Source organism: Camelus ferus, chromosome 12 (genome assembly GCF_009834535.1).
Source record: "Camelus ferus isolate YT-003-E chromosome 12, BCGSAC_Cfer_1.0, whole genome shotgun sequence".
In the NCBI taxonomy this organism is placed as follows: Eukaryota; Metazoa; Chordata; class Mammalia; order Artiodactyla; family Camelidae; genus Camelus; species Camelus ferus.
The window spans coordinates 6,430,682-6,452,138 of record NC_045707.1 but is presented as its reverse complement, the minus strand read 5'-3'; the positions used below and the strand labels follow the sequence as shown (position 1 = coordinate 6,452,138).

The 21,457-nt window shown below is 45.0% G+C and overlaps 1 protein-coding gene across 1 annotated transcript in view; it reads right to left on the bottom strand.

The window, feature by feature from the left end:
• Window positions 1-7: 7 nt before the first annotated feature.
• Window positions 8-21,457, bottom strand: part of MEI1 (meiotic double-stranded break formation protein 1) — a 58,589-nt gene continuing 37,139 nt past the window's right edge. The window contains exons 20-31 of the mRNA XM_006174698.2: window positions 18,224-18,499; window positions 13,993-14,158; window positions 12,782-12,886; window positions 10,897-11,007; window positions 10,416-10,576; window positions 8,179-8,260; window positions 7,817-7,992; window positions 3,070-3,151; window positions 2,489-2,595; window positions 1,356-1,487; window positions 1,063-1,175; window positions 8-372 (exon numbers count right to left, since the gene is read on the bottom strand). Of these exons, the coding sequence (XP_006174760.1) occupies window positions 327-372; window positions 1,063-1,175; window positions 1,356-1,487; window positions 2,489-2,595; window positions 3,070-3,151; window positions 7,817-7,992; window positions 8,179-8,260; window positions 10,416-10,576; window positions 10,897-11,007; window positions 12,782-12,886; window positions 13,993-14,158; window positions 18,224-18,499 (1,557 nt within the window). The 3' untranslated portion in view covers window positions 8-326. The remainder of the gene's footprint in view (window positions 373-1,062; window positions 1,176-1,355; window positions 1,488-2,488; window positions 2,596-3,069; window positions 3,152-7,816; window positions 7,993-8,178; window positions 8,261-10,415; window positions 10,577-10,896; window positions 11,008-12,781; window positions 12,887-13,992; window positions 14,159-18,223; window positions 18,500-21,457) is intronic.

Sequence of the window (21,457 nt, the reverse complement as noted above, 5' to 3'; positions counted from 1 at the left end):
GGAGGATGGCCTTATGGGTGTTTTCAACTTAAGCAACCAGCTGGTGCTGGTGTTACCAGAACAAGTCCCATGCCCCTTCTCTTCTTGAGAAGGCCATCCATACTGGCTGAGGAGCCAGCTAGAGGGAGCCAAGTTGAAATGTTTTTGGAGAGCTCACACAGGCATGTGAGTGTATCATTTTATTTCCTGATTCTATTTCAACAATGGAGAAATGGCTCCAGATGAATAGCTGCAATTGTAATCCATTTTCCTCAAACCATTGTGCCCAGACTTTGTCTTCTCCAGGTCTCAGTTCTCTCCATTTCTGGGCTTTCAGTTCCTGAGGGTCAGTCTCTGATGTGGGACAGGGATACAGCCACCCCTCCTAGGCAGCTGGTAGCAAAACATGAGAGGAGAACAGCAAAGAGGTGGGACCAACCATGGGAGAACCACATTCCCAGGGCCCAGAAGGGACAAAAATGGTCAGACAAGAGCAGAGGTGCTCCTGAAAATAGTGGGATGGATATTAAAATTGGGACCTGAACACCTGGGCTAGGTAGTTGCTATACTTCAGGGAACTGTTTCATGGAAGGAGGAAGAAGTAGAGCCAGGGTGGCAGCTGGTAGGGGTGGGGAAGAGGCACCCTCCCCCCAACACACACATCTCTACACCAAAGGGTCTCTGGAGCACCACAACAACCCCTCAGAGGGCCTGTGACCACTGCCCACAGCCCCAGGCTTTCTCAGAGACAAGCCAGTCACCCAGCACCCACTGGGGTCAAATCCTGATGCTATCACTGTGATTCTGGGCCCTTCATTTAACCTCTCTGGTCTAAGTTACAGCTGTCTTAACACTCCTAGCTACAGTGAAGATTAGATACAGTGCATGTAATGTGACTAGCCCTTGATAGGGACTTAATAAACAGAATAAGTCATTGTTATTACTACCATTGTTAACTATTCTCACCATCCCCTGCTTGCTTTAGAGGACAGGGCGTAGACAGTGCACTTCTCTATCCTGAAGCATGATGCCACAGCCTCCCATAGCTGGGTGGCCAAACCTCCCAGATGCAAGAAAGGATACAGCATGTCCTGCAGGGGTGGCGGGGCCATGGAGGCCCTCGGGGAAAGGCCCTCCAGGGAAGCCTGCAGGGTCTGGGCCATGCTGTGATCAGCCAGAAGGCCCATGCTCTGGACCTGAGGGGAGAGGAGGGTAGGGAAGGCTTTCTCAGTGCCCACTCCATACAGGCCCTCTCTACCCTCCACCCCCTGCGCTCCTGACTGGCTGCTATGGCCAGAGTTCCTACCCTCCACAGAGAAGATGGTATAGAGGGATCAAGCCTCACAGTGGCTAAATGGCATCCCCTTCCCACCCACCTGCAGGAAGAAGCCACGCAGAGCCTGGAGTGTGCTGTTCGAGAGGGTAGAGAGGTCAGCCAAAGCCGCGCCATGCAGAACGTGACCCACCTCTTCACAAGAGAGGATGCTGCTACTCCAGAACCGCATAAACTAACCAAGGGAGAGAGGCCCCAGACATGCAGTGATTTGGCATTGCCTTCATTCAGACATTTCTTGTGTCCCTGCCATGCTCAGCACTGGCCTGGGGACACAGATCTGAAGCTCACAGAACCCTGCCTTCAAGAAGCTCAGAGTTCATAGGCAGGTGTGGGGTTGTGACACAGACGAGTGAGGTAAATGAGGACTGCAGGACATTGAGAGCTGGCCCTGCTGACCCCTTCAGTCTCCCTACCTCCCTACCCTGACCCTGACCCTGACCCTCAGCCTTGCACCTCACACTAGACTATGTGTGGTTATCCAAACATACCACCATATGCTTGTATACCTGCTGTTCTCACTTCAATACCTAGAAACTTCTTTCTCTGCCTATTAATCCTCTAAGCCTCAGCTAATATATTACCTTCACTGCTGAATGTTCTTTCATTTTATTAAAGAAATACAGGCATTAACTGAGTACTTACTACATTCTTATTCACCTCCCCCTCCCAGCTCTGGCAGAAGCAGTGATTCTTTTCTGTGTTCCCACACCAACCATTGATTTACTCATTGATCCCATTGATTGTCATTCACAGACTCACCACTTTGTTGTTTGTTCAATAGGCACTTAGCTATCTTCTACTCTTCCATTAGTAACATCACATTTTAACTATTAGTTTCCTTGTCTATCTCCTTCTCTAGACTGAGGGACCATTAAAGCAGAACATGTCTCAGTGACGTCTTTGGTACCCAGCCTAAGATCTAGCATGTGGCAGGCAGCCCCTGGTCAATGTTTCATGAGTGAGTGTATACAGAAGAATGTCCGGGTCTTTGGAGCTGAGGAGATGTGGGCACTTAGAGGAATTCACTGATCTAGCCTCTTGTAGGGTAAAGGCCCACCTAGCCCCTCTACCTTCTTAGATTAGGGCTACCAAAAGTAAAGTTTCCCTGGCCACCTCAGGACTACCCAGCTCATGACATTCTTCAGACCACAAAACCATCCTTTCTGTACTTACCAGGGTCATGAGCCTCAAGATCTCAGGTCTGAGGAAGGAATTCTCTCCAGCATCCAGGAGGGTAAATAGCAGAAAACGATTCCAGGGCTGGGAGGCCACATGGAGTGCTGTGGGAAATACCAGTCACCCTGGGTTATTAATGCTACTTTTCTAAAGGCCTTGGAACATTGATAAAGAGGACTTTCTCTTATTGGCTCAAAAAAGGGTTGCTCAGCTAAAGGTAGGGCATTGGACAAGCTGACCCCAGAAGGTTTCTTTTTTCCCTGGGCTTCTATCCACCTATGCTGCCTGGCTCAGGGAGACCACATATCCCACTATTGTGGGAGGCAGGCAACAGGAAGAGCCCTGCCACTTAAGAGCTTTGTGACCTTGGTTGGGGCAAGTTGCTTGACCTCCCTGAACCTTATCCAGTGTCCTCGTTTGTATGACGAGCATGGCAGTGCCCTTGCAGTATTGTTAAAAGAAACAAAATGAATGTGAATCACAGAACAGGGGATAGGCATCTGGGGTGGGAGGGTGGCAGGTGCTGGCCCCCTCCAATATTCTCCAGGGGAACAGCAGAGAATGGGGAGGGTTTCTACCGACGTCTGGGCTCCGGGCATGGAGGTAGTCAAGCAAGGCCTCCAGGCAGCCAACACAGGCATAGGACAACAGAGGGTCCTTCTGCAAGAAAACAACAAAAACAAAAAGCCCACAGAAGTTTATGTCAGGTTTTGCTTCCGATGGGTTTTGATGTCAACCAAGGAAAAAACATTTGGTTTTTAAAATAATTTGGATTTCAGAATTTCAGATTTGGGATTGTGGCTCTGCAGATAATGAAAAAATGTTTGTTGGTTTCATCTCACCTACACACATGGCACAGTGCTTCTCCTGATGCTCTATCTACCTCTGAGAGACTGTTTTGTTTCAGAAAAGGGTGGGCCCTGGGCCCTAGTAAGAGATTCACAGATTACAGACTCTGTAAGAGCCCCACAGTTTATCTAAGCCAATGTGTGAAGATCTTTTTTTTTTAAAGCAGCAGAACCTTTCATCAAATGAAATTTTATGCTCTAATAAGCACATGAAAAGAACTTATTAGTTATTAGGGGAATGCAAATTAAAGCCACCTTGAGATACCACTACACACTCACCGATAGCTAAACTTGACTGGCAATATTGTGTCCAGAATGTGAAGCAACTGGAACTCTCATATACTTCTGGTGGGAAGGCAAAATGGTGCAGCCAGTTTGGAAAACAGTTTGAGATGGTTTCTTATAAAGTTAAACATACATACCATATATGGTAGGCAGAATTTTAAGATGGTCCCATGAACTTTGCTCCCAGATGTTAAGCCTGTGATTAGGTTACAATACATGGCAAAGGGAGACTGAGTGGATCCAATCTAATCACACCAGTCCTTCAAAAGCAGAGTTTTCTCTGGCTGGTGGCAGAAGACCCAGAGAGACTACAAGTGTGAGAAGGACTCAACAGTCATTGACGGTTTGAAGATGGAGAGGCCATGTGAGAAAGAATGTGGGCAACCTTAGAGAGTTGAAAGAGGCCCCCAAGGAAGAAGTGGATTCTTCCCCAGATCTCCCAGATAAGCACCCAGCTTTGCAGATACCTTGATTTCAGCCTTGTGAGACCCTAAACAAAGAACCTGGTCAGGCCCACCCAGACTTCTGATGTAGAATATTGTGAGATAGTAAATGAATATTGTGTTAGGCCATTAAGTTTGTGGTTATGTTGTTACACAGCAACAGAAAACTAATGTTATTTGACCCAGCAATCCCACTTCTAGGTATTTACCCAAGAGAAATGAAAGTGTATATTCACACAAAGACTGTATTTTAGTCTTTATTCATAATAGCCAGAAAGCTGTAAGTCCCAAATATCTTTAAGTAGGTGAATGGATAAACAAATTGTAGTACAGCCCTATAATGGGCTACTACTCACCAACAAAAAGAAATGAAGTACTGATACACACAACAATGTGAATAAATCTCAAAAGCATTAAGTTAAGTGAAAGACACTAGACACACAAGACCAAATATTACATGATTTCATTCATATGGAATTCTAGATATGGTAAAACTGTAGTGACAGAAAGCAGATCAGTATTTGCAAAGGGTCAGGGATGGGGAGAGAGGACTGACTACAAAGGGACATAGGGGAACTTTTTGTAATGATGGAAATGTTCTATATCATGATTGCAGTGGTATTTACAGAGCTGTATATTTTTGTCAAAACTCATCTAATTGTACACTTAAAATCAGTGAATTTTATTGCATGTAACTCTTACCTCAATAAAACTAATTTTTTTAAATGTAAAAGCAAACAAACAAAACAATCCTATGTTGTCCTCATGCTGTGCTTTGGAAGGCAGCAGCCTGGTGGTTGAGATATGGGGCTGACTTGGGTTTGAATCCCTGCTTAGTCACTTACTACCTGTATGAACCTAGCCAAGGTTACTCAACTTTGCTAAGTGGAATAAAAAGATTACTTGGGTTGATGAGAGGGTTAGATTAGAAACGGATATAGAGTGTTTATCCAGTGCTTGGCATAGGGTTAACACTCAAAAAATGGTGAAAGGCATTAGGCAGAGAAAACACTCTCCCTCTTTAACAACCCCTAAGTCTCCTTCACGGAACACCTAGGGCTTTTAAGACACATAATTTGAAGTGATTGAGCTAATCTACTCGTCTCATTTTACAATTGAGAAAACTGAGGCCCAGAGAGAAAATACTTGACCTAAGGACACCTGGGTAGTAGGTGGCAGGTCCAAAAAAAGATCCTAGGCCCATGCCCTTTCTCCTTCTCCCATCTAAAATTAACTCAACCAGTGGGCACTTCCAGCCTCTTCTCAGGTACTTGAAATCTGGCTAGTTCAAATGCAGCCTTTCCTGTGGAGTCTTCCTTGATTCAAGTAATAGGTCATTTTGCCATTAATTATAATCTTTTGTGTTTCCTACAATCTGTGAGTGCTTAAATGGCCGGCACTGTGTCATGTTCATTCCTGTGTCGTCATTCATTCATTCAACAAACATTACTGAATACCAATTCTACGCCAGGCTTTATGCTGGGTATAAGGGAATCATTTTCCCCCTCTCTATGTTCTGAATGCTAAAACAAGAACTTCAGCTCTTTCAGAAACATGGGAGAGAAAGCATTTGCCCTTCTTCCCACCTCTAACTGGCTCTTCCTCACCCAAAGAGAGATTTATCTAAAGGTGAGATGCTAACATAACACCTACTGTGCCAGCAGGGCAGGATTAAGATATTAAAGGTCCTGCTCCCATGAACTCAAACTCTTAATATCTTGGCCAGCTGGCTAAGTGTCCCACATGGACATTATGGAAATGCAAACACAATTTCCCTGCCCATGGGCTTCTGGTCTAACCCAGGGGAAGGAGGGTAGTTTAAAAATCCTTTTGGACCAATAAGCTAAAGCAAGTATAGTAAAACATTAATGGTAGAATGTAGATGGTAGGTATATGAGTGTTCACTATAAAATTCTTTCATCTCTGTTGTAAGTTAAAAAAATCTCAGACTAAAAAAAAAAAAAAAAAAAAAACCCTTCTGAACTTAAGTCCCAGCTACATTCTACTATGGTGTTTGTCAGCAGTAAATCTGATGCTTTGGTTCTCATCTGATTCCTAATTTCTCAACTGGATTTGAACCCACAAGGGGAAGGAGGCATAAAGATTAACCAGACACAGTCCCTACCTTTGAGGACTCACAGCCTGGGGAAGACTGATATGAAAATGGGAACTTACAACAGAGAGAGATAAATGCTACACATGACAGAGGTTTGGTCCATCAAGAGCACAGAGCCTTGTACATAGATGAGCTGACAGGACAAGACTCAGCAATCACAGAGCCTGCCCAGGGCCCACTTCTGGAACATCTTCTGTCTCCTTGCATTTCCCAACTTCCCCCAACATGTGCACAGGCCCAGTGGGGGTCAATCCTTGAATATAATCTCCCACAATCAACAGCCATATCATATATGTGCTGTAATTATCTGGGCACCAAGGAGAGTCCACTCAAATCAAGGTCCCCCACCCCTCCCCCCAGGAAGTCTCTGCAACTCCTCTCACTCATTTGCTGGCTGCCCCACGATGCCTGGCCATCAGATCAGACCACATGGATCTGTGACCATCTGTCTTGGTCAAGCTCCAGAGGGCAGGAAAAGAGAGTCCAAGTCTAACAGCATAAACATCTGGGGCCTTGGTCACCCTACAATGACCAGCTCATATTTGAAAACAATAGACAATAAGCTCCTTGAATGGAAGAAAATCTTGGGGAATCATGGGTGGAAATGGGCCATAAGGCCAGGGACAGGAAATGAGTCCATATCAGAGAACAAAATTGTGCTGCTGTCAAGATCAGTCCCTTTCTGATGCCCCCAGGCCCCGAGGACCTACGACAAGTCACTTGATACTTCCAGCCCAGCTCAAGCACCTCCCCCAGAAAGCCTTCCCTGACAGCCAGCCTCGCACTCATCCTACACTAGCCTGTAAGGCACGTCCTGTGCCCTTACTGTGCAGTACTTCCCTTTAGCCCAGCACTGACCACACCGTGTCATCACCTGTTATCTACATGATACCACCCACCAGCCTGAAACTGTTTCAAAGGCAAGAATCTGATTTATCTCCATACTCTCACCACCTTTCACAGTATGTGATCCCTGGACAAACAATGATCTCCAAGAATCCTCTAAGGTGTAAAACACAAAACCCCTCTTAGGTGGGCATCTACTATTTTTGCTTGTCCAGGATCCATTCCTCCTTCTTCTGAGTTTTCTTTTGCAGAACCATTCCTCTCTTACATTCAGTCCATGTGAGTTATGGAGAGCTGATCATATGCCCCAGCCTCCAGGAGAGGGCACTGACCCAAGCCAGGCCAGTTAGAGCATCCCATGTCTCGGGCATAGTGATTGGTACATTACCAAGCCAAGCTAATGAGACTCAATTCTGGGGAGTACTAGGAAGGAGAAGCTTTCTTTCTGCTGGAAGGATATAAGCCAGGAGCTGCTGTTGGTCATCCTACCGTTCCATAAGAATAAAGCTGACAGAGAGAAATTCATAGACAAGAGACGGAGACAGAGTTGTGATGACATTGCCTGAGCCTCCGGGATCCAGCTGTGCCTGAAGCCAGTACTGACCCCTGAACTTCTCAGTTATGAACCAATTTAAGTTTCATTTCTGTCACTGTAACTTTAAAACCAATCAATCCACTCTCCAGGCCTTGGTGGAAATACCAGGCTCTTGACAGGCAGCCACCCCTTCCTGCCGTCACCCTGGGAGAAGCAGGCTCACTGCCAGAGTCCACTCAGCAAGAGCCTTACCTGCACCAGGAGGTTCTGCAGTCCGATGACCAGGGACAGAACTTGTGATGCTCTCAGTGGAGCTAGGACAGTGTCCTCAGGGGCTGGCTGTGGCTGGGCCTCTGAGGGCACTAGGGCCACCAGGGCAGAGGAAAAGCTTTGTTGCAGGGCTGTCCGCAGGAAGCGTAAGATGGCAGCTGAAAGTAGGAAACTCCTTAGACTCAGTTCCTGTCTCCTTCCCCACCTCCCACCCAGCTCTGTCACAGAGGGAACACAATGAAGATAATAATGGGGTGACCATAGGCTAGTCTGGGTGGGATGGTCCCATCTCAGAATCTAGGGGCAGGGTTTTTATCCTCCTGCTAGAGGCCCTTGGCACATACCTGAGAGCAGTGCAGTCTTTTTCTTTGGAAAGCTGAGAGCCTTCAATACTTGGTCCAGTTCCACAGACAGTGTCTGGTGAACCTGGCAGGGCAGAGGGTAAAGGGATAACCCTCACATTCTGGGAGCTTGGGCAGAAAATAACCTGCCACATTAGTTCTTCTACCCTGACACATACACCCTGCATCCAGAAGGACAGAGGAGGCTACACAGAGTATTGTGTCTCACCAGTCCTGGATTCAGGAGCTTGAACAGGAAAATAAAGCCCATACCTGGAGAACCTTGCTTCTCCCAAATTTCCCCCATCCTGAGAGTTCCTGCACCAGGGAGTCTTTTCTGGCCTCATCTGTGGGTCAGTCTCCACCTCAGCCCACCATCCACCTAACTCAGCCCTGGAGTCAACAGCTCAGAATAAAAACCCTGGCTCTGCCACTTGCCAGCTATGTGACTGTGGGCAAGTCACTGCACTGCACCTCTCTCGGCCCACCTTACTTCCATCATCTATGAATGCCACCTGCTTTTACTCCCCCCACAGCTATTGTAAAGAATAGTTGAGGATCAGCATTGTGAACGTGCCCCTTAATGTCAAAGCAATGACCAAACTGAGGGGTTAGTTGGCGTTGCAGGTTCAAAGCTGTGAGTCTGCTCTGCTTTCCTTACCAGGAACACAAGCTGCCTAAAGGCAGCTTCTCTGCTTGGATTTGTCATATTTTGGCACAAAGCAATTTCTCAAAAATACTTGTTGACTGGTGGAATCAGCACGTTCCAGGGAGAAGAACCAACTTGTACAAAGGTATGGAGATATATGTAAGATGTTAATAGAGGAAGTTGTGTGTGAGGTTATGTGGGAACTCTGCTCAATTTTTCTGTAAATCTAAAACTGTCCTAAAAATAAAGGCTATTACAAATCAACCAAAAACAAAGGAAAAAAGGTATGGAGATGTGAAAGAGCATAGTTGACTGGGAGAAGAGCAAACACTTGGTCAAAAGACAGGGAAGGAGGGTGGAATGGCAGAAAGTAAGGCTGCACAGGGGCCTATAAGCAGGGTCTCAGCAGCCATGAAGAGAACAAAAAGGCTGCTGAAGGATTGTGGGCAGAGAGGCAGTGTGGACAGACTGTGGCCACTGGGGATAGGAGAGGTGAAGGAAGGGGGAGCCGGAGGCCAGGAGATTGTGAACAGGCCACATTAGTGGTGAAGATGAATGATCAGACCTGAACTAGGGGGAGAGGAGGACTTAGAGTAGAGGTAGTTAGGTTATTAGCTTGGTGTGGGTTGAGGACCAGAGTAGAGTCAAGGACAAGGTGCAGGCTTCTACCCAGACAGGTGGCTGCAGGAGTATGGATGGGCCCAACACTCTCCCATAGAAAAGCAGGAAAGATTCCTGTCCCAAGTCGACCCCATTGGCAACTACCTCAGGAGCTATTATAGCATAGATCTGCCACAGCTTGCTGCCCACCCTCAAGGCCAAACTTTAAAACTGATTTCACTTCTACACAAATGAGTGTGCGCCTGGCTCTACAATGCAAAGACACCTCAAAGGCTAGAAGATGGTTTCTGTCTACCAGGAGCAGCCAGCCTTAGGGAGGACACACCTGAAGAAGGAAGCAGCCCCCAGAGGAGCTCACGCAGGGCAATAGGAGGACAAAGTCGTACAAGGAGGAGGGGCTGAGAGGAAACGAGGTGCTCTGTAGATATGTGCATGGCTCTCCTGTTCCCTGCATCACCTTCTCGAACAGTCACAATAACAGCTTACACATGTATGGCACTCCACAGCTTGCCACCCACCACTTCAAGATCACAGGCTGGATTCTGCCTCCTGCCCAGTCTGACAGTCCACTCCCCACACTCTGCCATGCAGTACTTCAACACTCTTCAAACGTATATGCCACATCTTAAGTTTGTGCAGCTTTAGGCCTTTGCTCATATCAGTTTCTTTGCCTAGAGTGCCTTTCCCCACTATCTTTGCCTGGTACAGTCTTATTTTCCTTTCAAGGCTTTGCTTAAAGACTACAACACAAGTTCCCCAAATGTGGGGTACACTGATTAATGTAAACTAACTTGACAACAGCTCTGCATATTTTCCCCCGTTTTGTAGGCAAGGAAATTGAAGCTCAGAGAGTTAAATACCTTGCCGAGGTTACACAGCTAATAAGCCACAGCTGGGACCAGAACTCAGGCTCTTTATCACTCCTTTGAGTGCCACTCATGCCCCAAAGTCACAGGAGTTGGAGACAAACCTGCAGACTGCCGTCGTGCTGCTGGGCAGAGCAGGAGGCAGTGAGCAGCCAGGCAGAGCAGAGAAGCGCAGTCCCAGGAGAGCCAGCCTTGACCCAGGTGAGTGCCAGCATCTTCTCCAGAAGCTCCATCAGGGTCATGCTGCTCAGGAGCACTGCAGCAGCTGTAGAGGGTTCAGCAGGGCAGAGGACACATGAGTTAATACAGAACCCCCAGCTCAGTGCCACCATGGTGCTTAGTTAGCACCTGATGGGTGCTTCATACACACACAGTAAATAAGCAAAAGGATGAGCTTGAGGCTCTAAGGGTCCCAGCTTCATTTCAGAACCACAGGTTAACAGAACCAGAAAGACCTTATGACCAACCAGTCCAGCCACAAACCCCCTTATTTATTTTTTTAAGAAGAAAAAACTGAGGGCAGCGAGGGCCACAGACACTACCTAGCACCCTTCCTCTTTATTATCCCAGCCTGGGCCCCAGCACCTCTTTTCTGACTGCCTGGTGTGGTCTGATGAAGGCTCCAATACAGGAAGTTGAAGGAGGGCTGTAGGATGTCGGTGTCAGTGGGGCTGCATTTCCCACACAGCTTGCTCACTGCAAGAGAGAACAGTCCCCAGGAGCCCCAACACTCAGCACTCCACAGCTTCAACACACACCAGCACTTGCACATTCTTCTCACACAATGGTCCCTCAACTGGCTAATTTCAGATGTCAGTCTTGGGACCAAGCACAAACTAATTGTCCCTGATATTACCAATGGAAAGAAATACAGTGACAAATGAGAAGGCATGTTCATACCGTCCATCTGAACAGACATCAGGCAAGCAGCCCACAACTGCACATTAGAACAGGCTGCACAAGTTTAGGTGGTCAAAAGGCATCCTGTGACAGCACTTGTGCCAGTACAGACTCCAGCCTGGAGAGTCTCTCCAGGTCATGTAGGCCAACCTACCACCCTTAACAGAAAGAAGATCCAGTCTCTGAATTCTTCCAGCAACAGGGCACTCACCACCTTCCCAGGGGAGCTCTGTAACCATCAACACGCAGTTCCCTAAATTTGCCATATTCTCTCTCTCATATCACCTCCACTTGGCTAACCCCTTATCTCCTATTCAGCAATCAAGATTCAGCTCAAAGTTCACCTCCATCATGAAGCCTTCCTTAATCCCTCAAGGCAAGATTAAATGCCCCTTCAAGCTCCCCCAGCCTTCGTCATTACAGTTACTACACTGTAGAGTAGACGTCTATAGAACACATCTCTTTCCTCCTGGGAACGACAGCTCCTTGCTCCCCCACCCCCACCCCACAGATATGAAGCCTCCCTAAGTCTTCATTCCCTTATTTTGACAGCCACATCACACTTTACTTGGCTTGTGGTCAACCAGACAAGCAGACCCCCCACCATACCCTCATCCCTGAACTATAGTCCTCTGCCCCCAGTGCTCCTAAGTAAAAGTACTCAAGGGTTATATTACATTTCACATATGTTTCAGCCCATTATTCCTCCCTGTTAGAGGCCCTTTTGATGACTGTTTTTGTCACATACAGACCTCCCTCCCAGCTATCACACTTGGCCTGATAGGCTGGTGAAGACCAGTACTAGGCCAGGCCTGGAGACCCTTTTCAAGTCTGACACTGATCTTCTCATGAGAAAGCCTGGGTTCCAGGCAGGGAAAAAATCATCCTCACCTGTGGCCACAGGACCTGACAGTCCACAGGTACTGAAGACACAACTATTTTTCCTATTAACTTCAACCTTTCCTCAACAAATCTCCCTGAGGGTGCTGCCTATGAACTGGTGACTGCATTAATGAGCAATAAAAGGTCCTACTGAGGTGTGAAAAGAGGGCTAGAGAACTGTAAACTGGATCATCAGATCTTGAGTCAGCTGTGGGGTAAGGTGGAGAACTGAGCTTGTGCCAGGAAAAGTGAATCTACATGGCCTGTATCCATTGAAGGCCTAATAGGTGCCAAGCACTCTGGCATTCTACGTCTATTGTTACTCCTTACATAAACTCTAAATCAGGTACACACTATTATTTTACCTATGAGAACCAAAGGATCATAGAGGCTAGGTGATTGCCCAAAGTCACACAGCTAGTGACTAAAATGAGAACAAATCCAGCACTCTTGGAGCTTGTCACACAGTGATTTTTTTTTCTTTTTTTAGTTTCCCAAACATTTCCAGAGAACAAGCACAGAAAGATCTGGAAGGTCCCTTATCAAGAAGCCCACAGGAACATACTAACTCACTAGCTTCTTCCAAAAGGATGAAAGGATAGAAGGAGCAAGGCCCGTGCTACTGAGGGAGCACCCACAGCACGCCCAGCCCAGGGCCCTAACGCACTGTCCCAAGAGGCCAGGGCACCTTGGTGAAGGAGCTTCATGGCCATGCTGTCCAGTTCTTGCTCTGACTCGTTTCTCAGCTGCACTAAGGAGAGAAGGCTCAGTAGCAAAGGCAGGTTACCCGAGGCTGTGAGGAACAAGGAAGGCTCGTCAGGGATTTTGACAATCAAATCACCTTAAGGTCAGACAGACACCCCACCCAGATGTAAATGGTTTGCTGGGATGTACCCCTACTCCCTGTCTTCCTCCTTCATTTGGGAGAGGGACAACTGATGTACCGAGTGCCAACTCTGGGTTGGGTAACCAGGAATTCATTATTTCACTTAATCTTCTTAAAAATCATGTGAAGCGGGGATTGTTACTCCTATTTTGTGGTTAAGAAAACTGAGGCCCAGGGAGACTGACTGACATCTCCAAGGTCCCACAACAAGTAAGTGGCAGGGCCAGGACTTGAACTCAAATCTGAATCCAATGCCCATGGTCTTTCCACTGTATGCTTCCAAGAAATCTCATGGCTCTTAAACACTATTATCAGTTAGTTGTGGCTTATCCTTCCCTGAAAAGGAAGTACTCAGCTCCACCAGATACCCTTACACATACCCCCATCCTCAGTCAGGACTGGACCAAGTGAGCCACAGCTCTCTTCCCACTTCCTTTTGATTACTTAGAAATTTAAAAGTACAACTTCCTAAAAATAGGAAAAAACAAACCATTCCCAACCTTTCAGTGTCTGCATACTGTACCAAATATCAAGCCTCCTTGACTCCAGGAAGTCCAATTCCAGATTTGGAAACCATCCTTCTGGATTTCACCAGGAGCTTCCAATACATCACAGATCCACCCCCTCCCCAACCCCTGCTGGCTGCTGCTGCCTCCCCAGCGTTTCCTGCTTTCTATTTTTCAACTGGGGCTGCTGTTCTTGTGACAAACAGCTCTGAGCACATGCTGCACAGCGTGGGGACACGCATGCATTAAACACACCCACCCATGCTAAACACACAGAGACATTAAACACAGCACACTCACACTACACACCCCAAACCAAATATTTTCAGCACCCACTCTCCAATGAGACAAAGAAAATAAATTTTAGTTTGATGTCACACTGGCCTGACTTTTCTTTTGCAGAGAAAACTTTGATTCTCTCTCCTAGAGCAGACCTCATCAGGGCAGAGATGCCCACTTCTGTCTGACCTTCAGGTCAAAACATGCCCTCAGCAGCTGCAGACTGACCTCCCGAGGGGGAGGCCCCATGTTCCACCAGCAGACGCTGTAAGATCAGCAGGAAGTGGCCTCGAATGAGACCACCCACTTGGACATCCTCATTCCTCCTTAAAAAGGTCCTCAGGATGATCAGTACCTTGCGGGCTATGTCCACGGGGCTGGAATAGATGAGATCCTGAGTAGGAGAGAAGGAAGCCAGAGCTCAGAGGGCATTATGGTTGGGACAGATGGACAGTGATGAGGAAAGGGGCTGGGAAAGGGCCCTAAATGATGGTGTCACAGAGTCTAAGGAAGGAAGCACTCATTCAGCACCTACTATGCACCATTCTGTCAAATAAGTCTATACTAAACACGAGAAAATAGAGACTCAGAAAGATTATGTAATGTGCCAAAGTTCATATACGCTAGTAAGTGGCGCAGGTAGGATTTTAATGCAGGTCTGCTAACTCCAAGTCCAAAGCTCTTTCTACTTCCCAGGATGCCTCTCACTTGCAAATAGAAGTATTAGGGTCAAGATGAGGGTATTTCAGAACAGGGGACCTTAAAGTGTGCCTTAAAGGAGAGGAAGGGGGGATGGAGATATCACAGGGCAGGGAGAGGATGGATTAGGACAGATTCAGGGCACAGGAAGGGAAGCAAGGATGAGGTCAGACTCCTTTTCTGCCATGGCATCTGGCTATTTCTGCCCCAAGCTTTAAGGGTTTGGTTTCAGAAGGTGGGAAGATCATTGTTTTTTGTTTGCTTTCAGAGTTATTTTAATGAGTATATGTTAAAGGCAAAGCCAGCAGAAGCCACACCAGAGGCTACCCCACTGATCGCTCCTGGCACCTTCCAGCTCAAACAAGCCAATTCCTTTGGACAGGTTAACATGCTGGACCAGTTAGGGCTGGGTGCCGTGAAATCAAGGTCACACACAGACTCCTTTTCAGGCAGGACAATTTCTGACACACAGAGAGACATGTTTACAGGGCACCCAGCCAGACAGATCTAGATGTTTGATCACTGGGTAGCACAGGGACATCTGGGCTGGGTTCTTCATAAACCTCCATAGCTGCCAGAGAAACAATTATAATATTGATAAAATAATTCATATTTGATGGTAAGATGAGAACAATTTTAACATAAAATTCTTCTTGCCCGTTTGGGCCTCCTGCCTCACTTAGTATATATTAGGCATCTGCGTTAACCAGACCTCCTTAGGAGATAATTCCTTCTTCATCTAGTAAGGGGCCATGATGACCCATGACCCTCTACTCACATTGCACATTTAGATCTGGATTGTGTAAATACTCAATAACACGTCATTTGATGTCTCAAAAACATATCACTGTGCTTTGACTTCTAAAGGGTGGTATAACCCTCAGAGCTTTCTGAAAGACTATATCCAGGTTATAATCTTCAGGTTGGCTCAAACAAAATTTTCCATTTCTTTGACTGACTATGGATTATTTTTTGTTGACATTATCGTAGCAGTCACTCAATGAGAATCTAATAATATCAGGTACTGTATTATGTTTAAACTGTAGCTATATGTTTGTTTATACATTATCTGTTTCTTCATAATAACTCTTCCAGGTAGGTGTCACCCCGATTTTTTCAAGTGAGGAAACTGGGACAGATTAAGTAGTTTGCCTCTCAAGAAAGCAGTGGCATTGTAAATTCTACTACATTATGAGTTAACGAATGGCAGGGATGAGATTGGCTTCATCTCTGTCACCTTGTAGGGACTCAGAAAACATCTCTGGAAGGAGAGAATCACAGAATGGGAAGCTAGAGGGAATCTCAGTTCATTTCCATCAGTCTTTTTACTTTACAGAGCATGAAGCTAAAGCCCAGATGAGGTGTGATTTGCTCAAGGTCACAGGGTCCAAGGCCAAACCAGTCCTGCTCCTTCACTGGCACATGGCTGCTTGACTGCCAGAGCTGGTCCCTTAGAAACCTGAGTTAGTAAATTTTAAAAGTCCAAAAATAAGGGGGCTACTTAGCATTTGGTGGTCATGGTAAATGCCAGGGGAAGGTGTACACCTCACCATATGAGTCACTGGGAAGGCTCTGGGTAGAGCATGGCCCACACTGGAGTCTCTCCTGCTCACAGCTGCCCAGAACTCTCTGGGACTGGACCGACCACAGTGACATGACCAAGCATGGAGCAAACAGAGCTTCTGTGATATCATTGTTTTTCACATCTAAACAACTCACATGAAAGGCCATCCATTGATAAGAGTGGCGATTAACAGCTTTGTTTTCAGCTATTAATTACCCATCTCAAAGACAGAAATTGGTATCAACACATATTTTTAGACTCTTTGTCCCTTCTTGTGGCTAGAAGCTGGGGAGAAATGGTAGGAATTATATACATGAACAGAAAACAAAGTTCCTCCTATCTATTCTTTTTTACCACTGATGTTTCTAGGATTTAATTTAGTGAAAAATTCATTAAATTAGGCTCCAGTCATAGTCACGATCTTTATAGTTATATGACCTTGGGCAACTCAATAAACCTCTCTGAGATTAACAAACTTTATCTGGTTCAGAGTTAGTCAATAATCAGTGAATGACAGTCTACCCTGCATAGCATACTGAGTGTTCCTACATACTCTTTCATTTGTCCCCATGTTATCTCCATTTTACATGTAAGGAAACCAATGCTCAGATAAGTCTTCATTTCCAGGTGCTACTGGTTTGTTGTGTCTGAGTCCCTCACTGGCCCATGGGACAGAGACTAGGTCTAATTCTTCCCTGTATCCCCAGTGCTCAAACAGCTCTCCCATTAAATGAAACATTGAATCAGGGTTGGTTTCTCTCTTGTTCTGAGAGTTAGCTAGGTTTACTGGAAATAACATTAGACAGGGAGTCAAAATCTGGGTTTTAATCTCAACTCTTGGGACCTTGGATAAATCTCTCTAAATCTATTTCTTCACCTATTTAAAAAGAAAAAATAAGATATCATCATTAATATCTTTCTCAGAAGATCTGAATTCTTTTTTTTTTTTTTTTGAGAGACTTAGATCTGTCTAGACCCCTAATTCAATAGGTCAGCAAATATTTATAAGTACTTATTGTGTGTGAGGAACTGATTCTGAAAACTTTATCTGGCAAGGAAAATCCAGTATCTTAGCTTTGTCCCTTGCTACTCTGCCTGGCGTCCCATCTTGCCTTCCTTCCCTATGCACTAATGCTTAATTTTTAACCCACTCCTTCTTCTCCATTACTCCTTCTACAAGGACGAATTTGAGCCAAAGCAAGAATGTGGCCCCTATCAAGCCAACATGTGTGTGATTTCACAAGATGACAGATCTCAGGAATGGAAGGTGAAGGTTTAAGTCTGAGTGAGGCATGTGTGCATGTGAGTGTGAATACGGACAGACGTAGGTACCTAAGGATGTGAGATATATAATATGCAGGTGACCGCAGTTACTTCAATGAAGTCAGGGAGTCATGTTTATTGATGATAAGAATATCAAGGGAATACCTACTCTTCTCTAAAGGGCTGTGTCATTCTTCCTGGACTAGGGAGGGGCCAAGTAAGTGAACCAGCATTGAAGGCAGGGGTTCTAAATCAATTGTCTCATATGCTAGTGTGCTCAATCAGTTTAAGACCTGCCACTAGTAATCAGTCACTAAATACAAATTGTCTAATGTGTAAATATATAAATAATAATGAGAGGAAAAGAGACAAAATTAAAGACAGTGTGTTAGAAACTGCAGACAAGCAGCAGCCTACTTATATAAATGATGGACCTGATATAAATTATAGGAATGTCTTTCCTCATAAAAAAAATTGGAATATGCAATAAATTTATGACATAAAAAAAATTCTGGGTATGCCCAAGGGAGTGTGCTGCACATGTAACATTATGACAGGAAAGAGGCTGAGTCCCTCTGCAATCAGACATCTTCATCTAGATGCCCCAGGGGTCCCCTTTGACATCAAATCTTTGTGAGCAAAATCTACTTAAGAGAAGACAGGGATGTGAGAAGGAATGGTGAGTGAGGTCAGCATTTCATAGTTATATTCCCTGAGGACTACAGAGGCACATATCTCTTAGTGAGAAGACCTCCATCAGACTTAGGAAAGGGTATAGATTTACAGAAACCAGGTACCTGCCAGCCTAAAGGACCCCTACTCACATAAGAACAGTGATAAGTCCAGAGGCGGGTGCCTCGCCTCAGTAAACCAGCTCCCAGAGAGAGCGGGCCCACCATCTCTGAATGTAGAAATGAGCAAGTGGTCACCTACTAGCAAAATGAGTAGGATGCTGGGGCTGCTTCTGAGCACATGAAACAGAGCTGCTAAGCTGGCAGGAAGGGTGGGCTGCCCAGCAGAGGGGGCATCTTCGAGCTCTTCATAACTGCTCTCTTCCCAGGAGAACCAAAGTTCTAGGACACGGTGCCCAAACCTACTCATCAGCTCTGGATACAACAGGAATAACCTGAGCAGAAGGGGATGGTGGGTGTAGATTAGGTGCAGGTCCGGGAAGCCCTCTAGGAATTTTCTGATGGCGCCAACCACAGCCTGGAGGCAAAGAAAGAAAGGGGCTAAATACACTTTGCAGAGGACCCAAAGGACTCCAATCGCCAACAAACAGCCAAGACATAACTGGGAAAAATGCACTGGCTTTTCAGTGCACCAGGATATCTTCACTGGCTCATCCCAGCGCCTGCTAGTTAAAAGAAAACCCCACTGTGCTTACCTTATAACAGCAGTCCTCAGCTGTGGGTGGTTTTGCTCCCCAGGGGGCATTTAGAAATGTCCAGAGACTTTTTTGATTGTCTTGATTGGGGAAGTGCTACTGGCATCCAGCGGGAGAGAGGCAGGGATCTCACTAAATATCCTACAATGCACAGGACAGCTTCCCACAAAAAGGAGTTAAGCTGTGCAAAATGTTAATAGTGCCATGGCTGAGAAACCCAGCTCTATAATGATACTTAACACAGTGTGTTGTAATTATCAGCATGTGTCTACTTCCCACACTAGACTTGAGCTGCTTGAGGGCAGGCACTGTGGCAGATTAATCTGTGCACCTGGCATAGAGCCTGGCACAGAGAAAGCAAAGGGCAGATGTATTGAATCATTTATTAATCCTCAAAAGCCTATCTCTTCCTGTTGCACATAAAACAAAGCTCAAATTCCTTAATATGTTATTCTAAGAATTTTATAGTTTCAGCTCTTTCATTTGGATCTCTGATCCATTTTTAGTTAATTTTTGTGTATGGTATGAGGTAAGGGTCCAACTTCATTCTGTTGAATGTGGATATCCAGCTGTTTCAACACCATTTATTAAAAAGACTATTTTTCCTCACTGAACTGCCTCAGCATCCTTATAAAAATACATGGGTGTATTTCTGGACTCTCAGTTCTATTCCATTGATCTAGATGTCTATCCTTATACCATAACCACACTGTCTTGATTACTAAATCTTTTTAGTAAGTTTGAAATCAAGAAGTGTGAGTCCTCCAACTTTGTTCTTCTTCAAGATTATTTTAGTATTTTGGGTCCCTTGTATTTCCATAAAGATTTTAGGATCAGATTGTCTGTTTCTGGACAGAAAAAAAAAGAAGGCAACTGGGATTTTGATCAGGATTATGTTGAATCTATAGATTAATCTGGGGAGTATTGCCATTTGAACACTATTAAGTCTTATTTTTTACCAGTTTTATTGAGATGTAATTGACATATAACAGTTTAAGGTGTACAACATTATGATCTGATAAATGTATATATTGTGAAATGATTACCACAATAAGTTTCATTAACATCCATCACTTCACACAGTTACAAAAGTTTTTTCCTCGTGATGAGATTTTATTTTTTTAAGAGTGAAAGATTTATTCAGGGAGATACACAATCCATAGACCCAGTGTGGGCATCTCAGAAGGGAGAGCAGCCAATGAGAACTTTTAAGATCTACTTTCTTAGCAACTTTCAAATACACAAAACAATATTGTTAGCTATAGTCATCATGTTGTACATTATATCCCCAGAACTTATTTATCTTATAACTGGCTATTAAGTCTTCTGATTCATGAACACAGGATGTCTATTTATTTATTTAGGCCTTCTTTAATTTCTTTCAATAATGTTTTGTGATTTTCAGTGACCAAGTCCTTGCATTTCTTTTGTTAAATTTATTACTATGTATTTTATTTCTTGATGCTATTGTAAATGGAATTATTTTCTTAATTTCATTTTTGAGCATGTTTTCAAAGACTTAAGTCTACCTCCCAGCTTCTCTCCACTCTTATCTCTCATTTGACCTAGCCAAGCCACACTAAACTAGGCTTCCTACCTTGAATGGATAGACTGGGTAATTTCTCACTTCTGTATCTTAAATCTTGCTCAATTTTCAGCCTGAAAGTTCTCCCTTCATCACCTCCAACTCCTCAGCAAAGCCTCTCCTGATGCCACAATCAGATACAGTCTCTCACCCTGTGTTCTTTCATAGCTCTTGACAGTCCTCCAGCTCCAAGAGAGCACTCACTGCTGTTGTTTCCTGCCTTGTAGGTCTTTTTGTCTCTTTTGCCAAACTAGTGCTCCCTGAGGGCAGGGAATTTGTTTGATTCACCCCAACCCTGACAGGGACCCACATGGCACTTGGCACATGTCAAGTGGTCAGTTCACATAGGGAAGTTATAGAGTTTAATGGGTATAGAGTTTCAGTTTTGCAAGATGAAAAGAGTTCTGGAGATGGATGGTGGTGACGGTTGCACAATGATATTCATGTACTTAATATCACTGAACTGTTCACTAAAAACAGTTAAGATAGTAAATTTTATGTTTGTGTATTTTACCACAATTAAAAAAACCCTGGATAAATAGATAAATTTAATTAAATAAAAACAGAAAATAAAATTGAGGTTAAAAAATTAAGATGTGATTATATGTTGCCATTTATATAGTTATATAAAAACTTTAAAAATGCAAAATAATTTTATATATCATGGATTCACACCCAAGAGGGGAAGTCTGGAACCCTATAAGCTATCTTCTAAGTCTCCACACACACCACTGGTAGATGTGAAGAGAGGGCCTCCAAGAACCAGCCTTACCACCATTATTCCTTGAAGCCACCAGGATTATTCCTATTGTGTCCCTTCCCCAGCTTGTATCAGTCACCTCAGGAAGCTCAGAACTTCCAGATCATCCCCTTGTTGCTCAGGACATGCCTATTTCTGATCTCATCTCCCACTATTACTCACCTCCCAAAACCCTTCCATCATGCTCTCTAGAACTCACTCACAGTTGTCAGCAAATTCCCCATGTCCTGTACCTCTTCTTTGAATATTCCCTTCACCTTGTTGCTTTGATTCTCTCTAGAAACCTGTTTTGCCTACAATCTCTCAATCTCTCTTTTCACTCCCACCTCCTTAGTTCAAAACGCTTGGCCTCTAAATTCTCTCACTTACTCCCTTCCAGTCTCCTCTACCTGCCTCGGCCATTTATTCCCATGGTCATGCCTCTGGACCTTTACA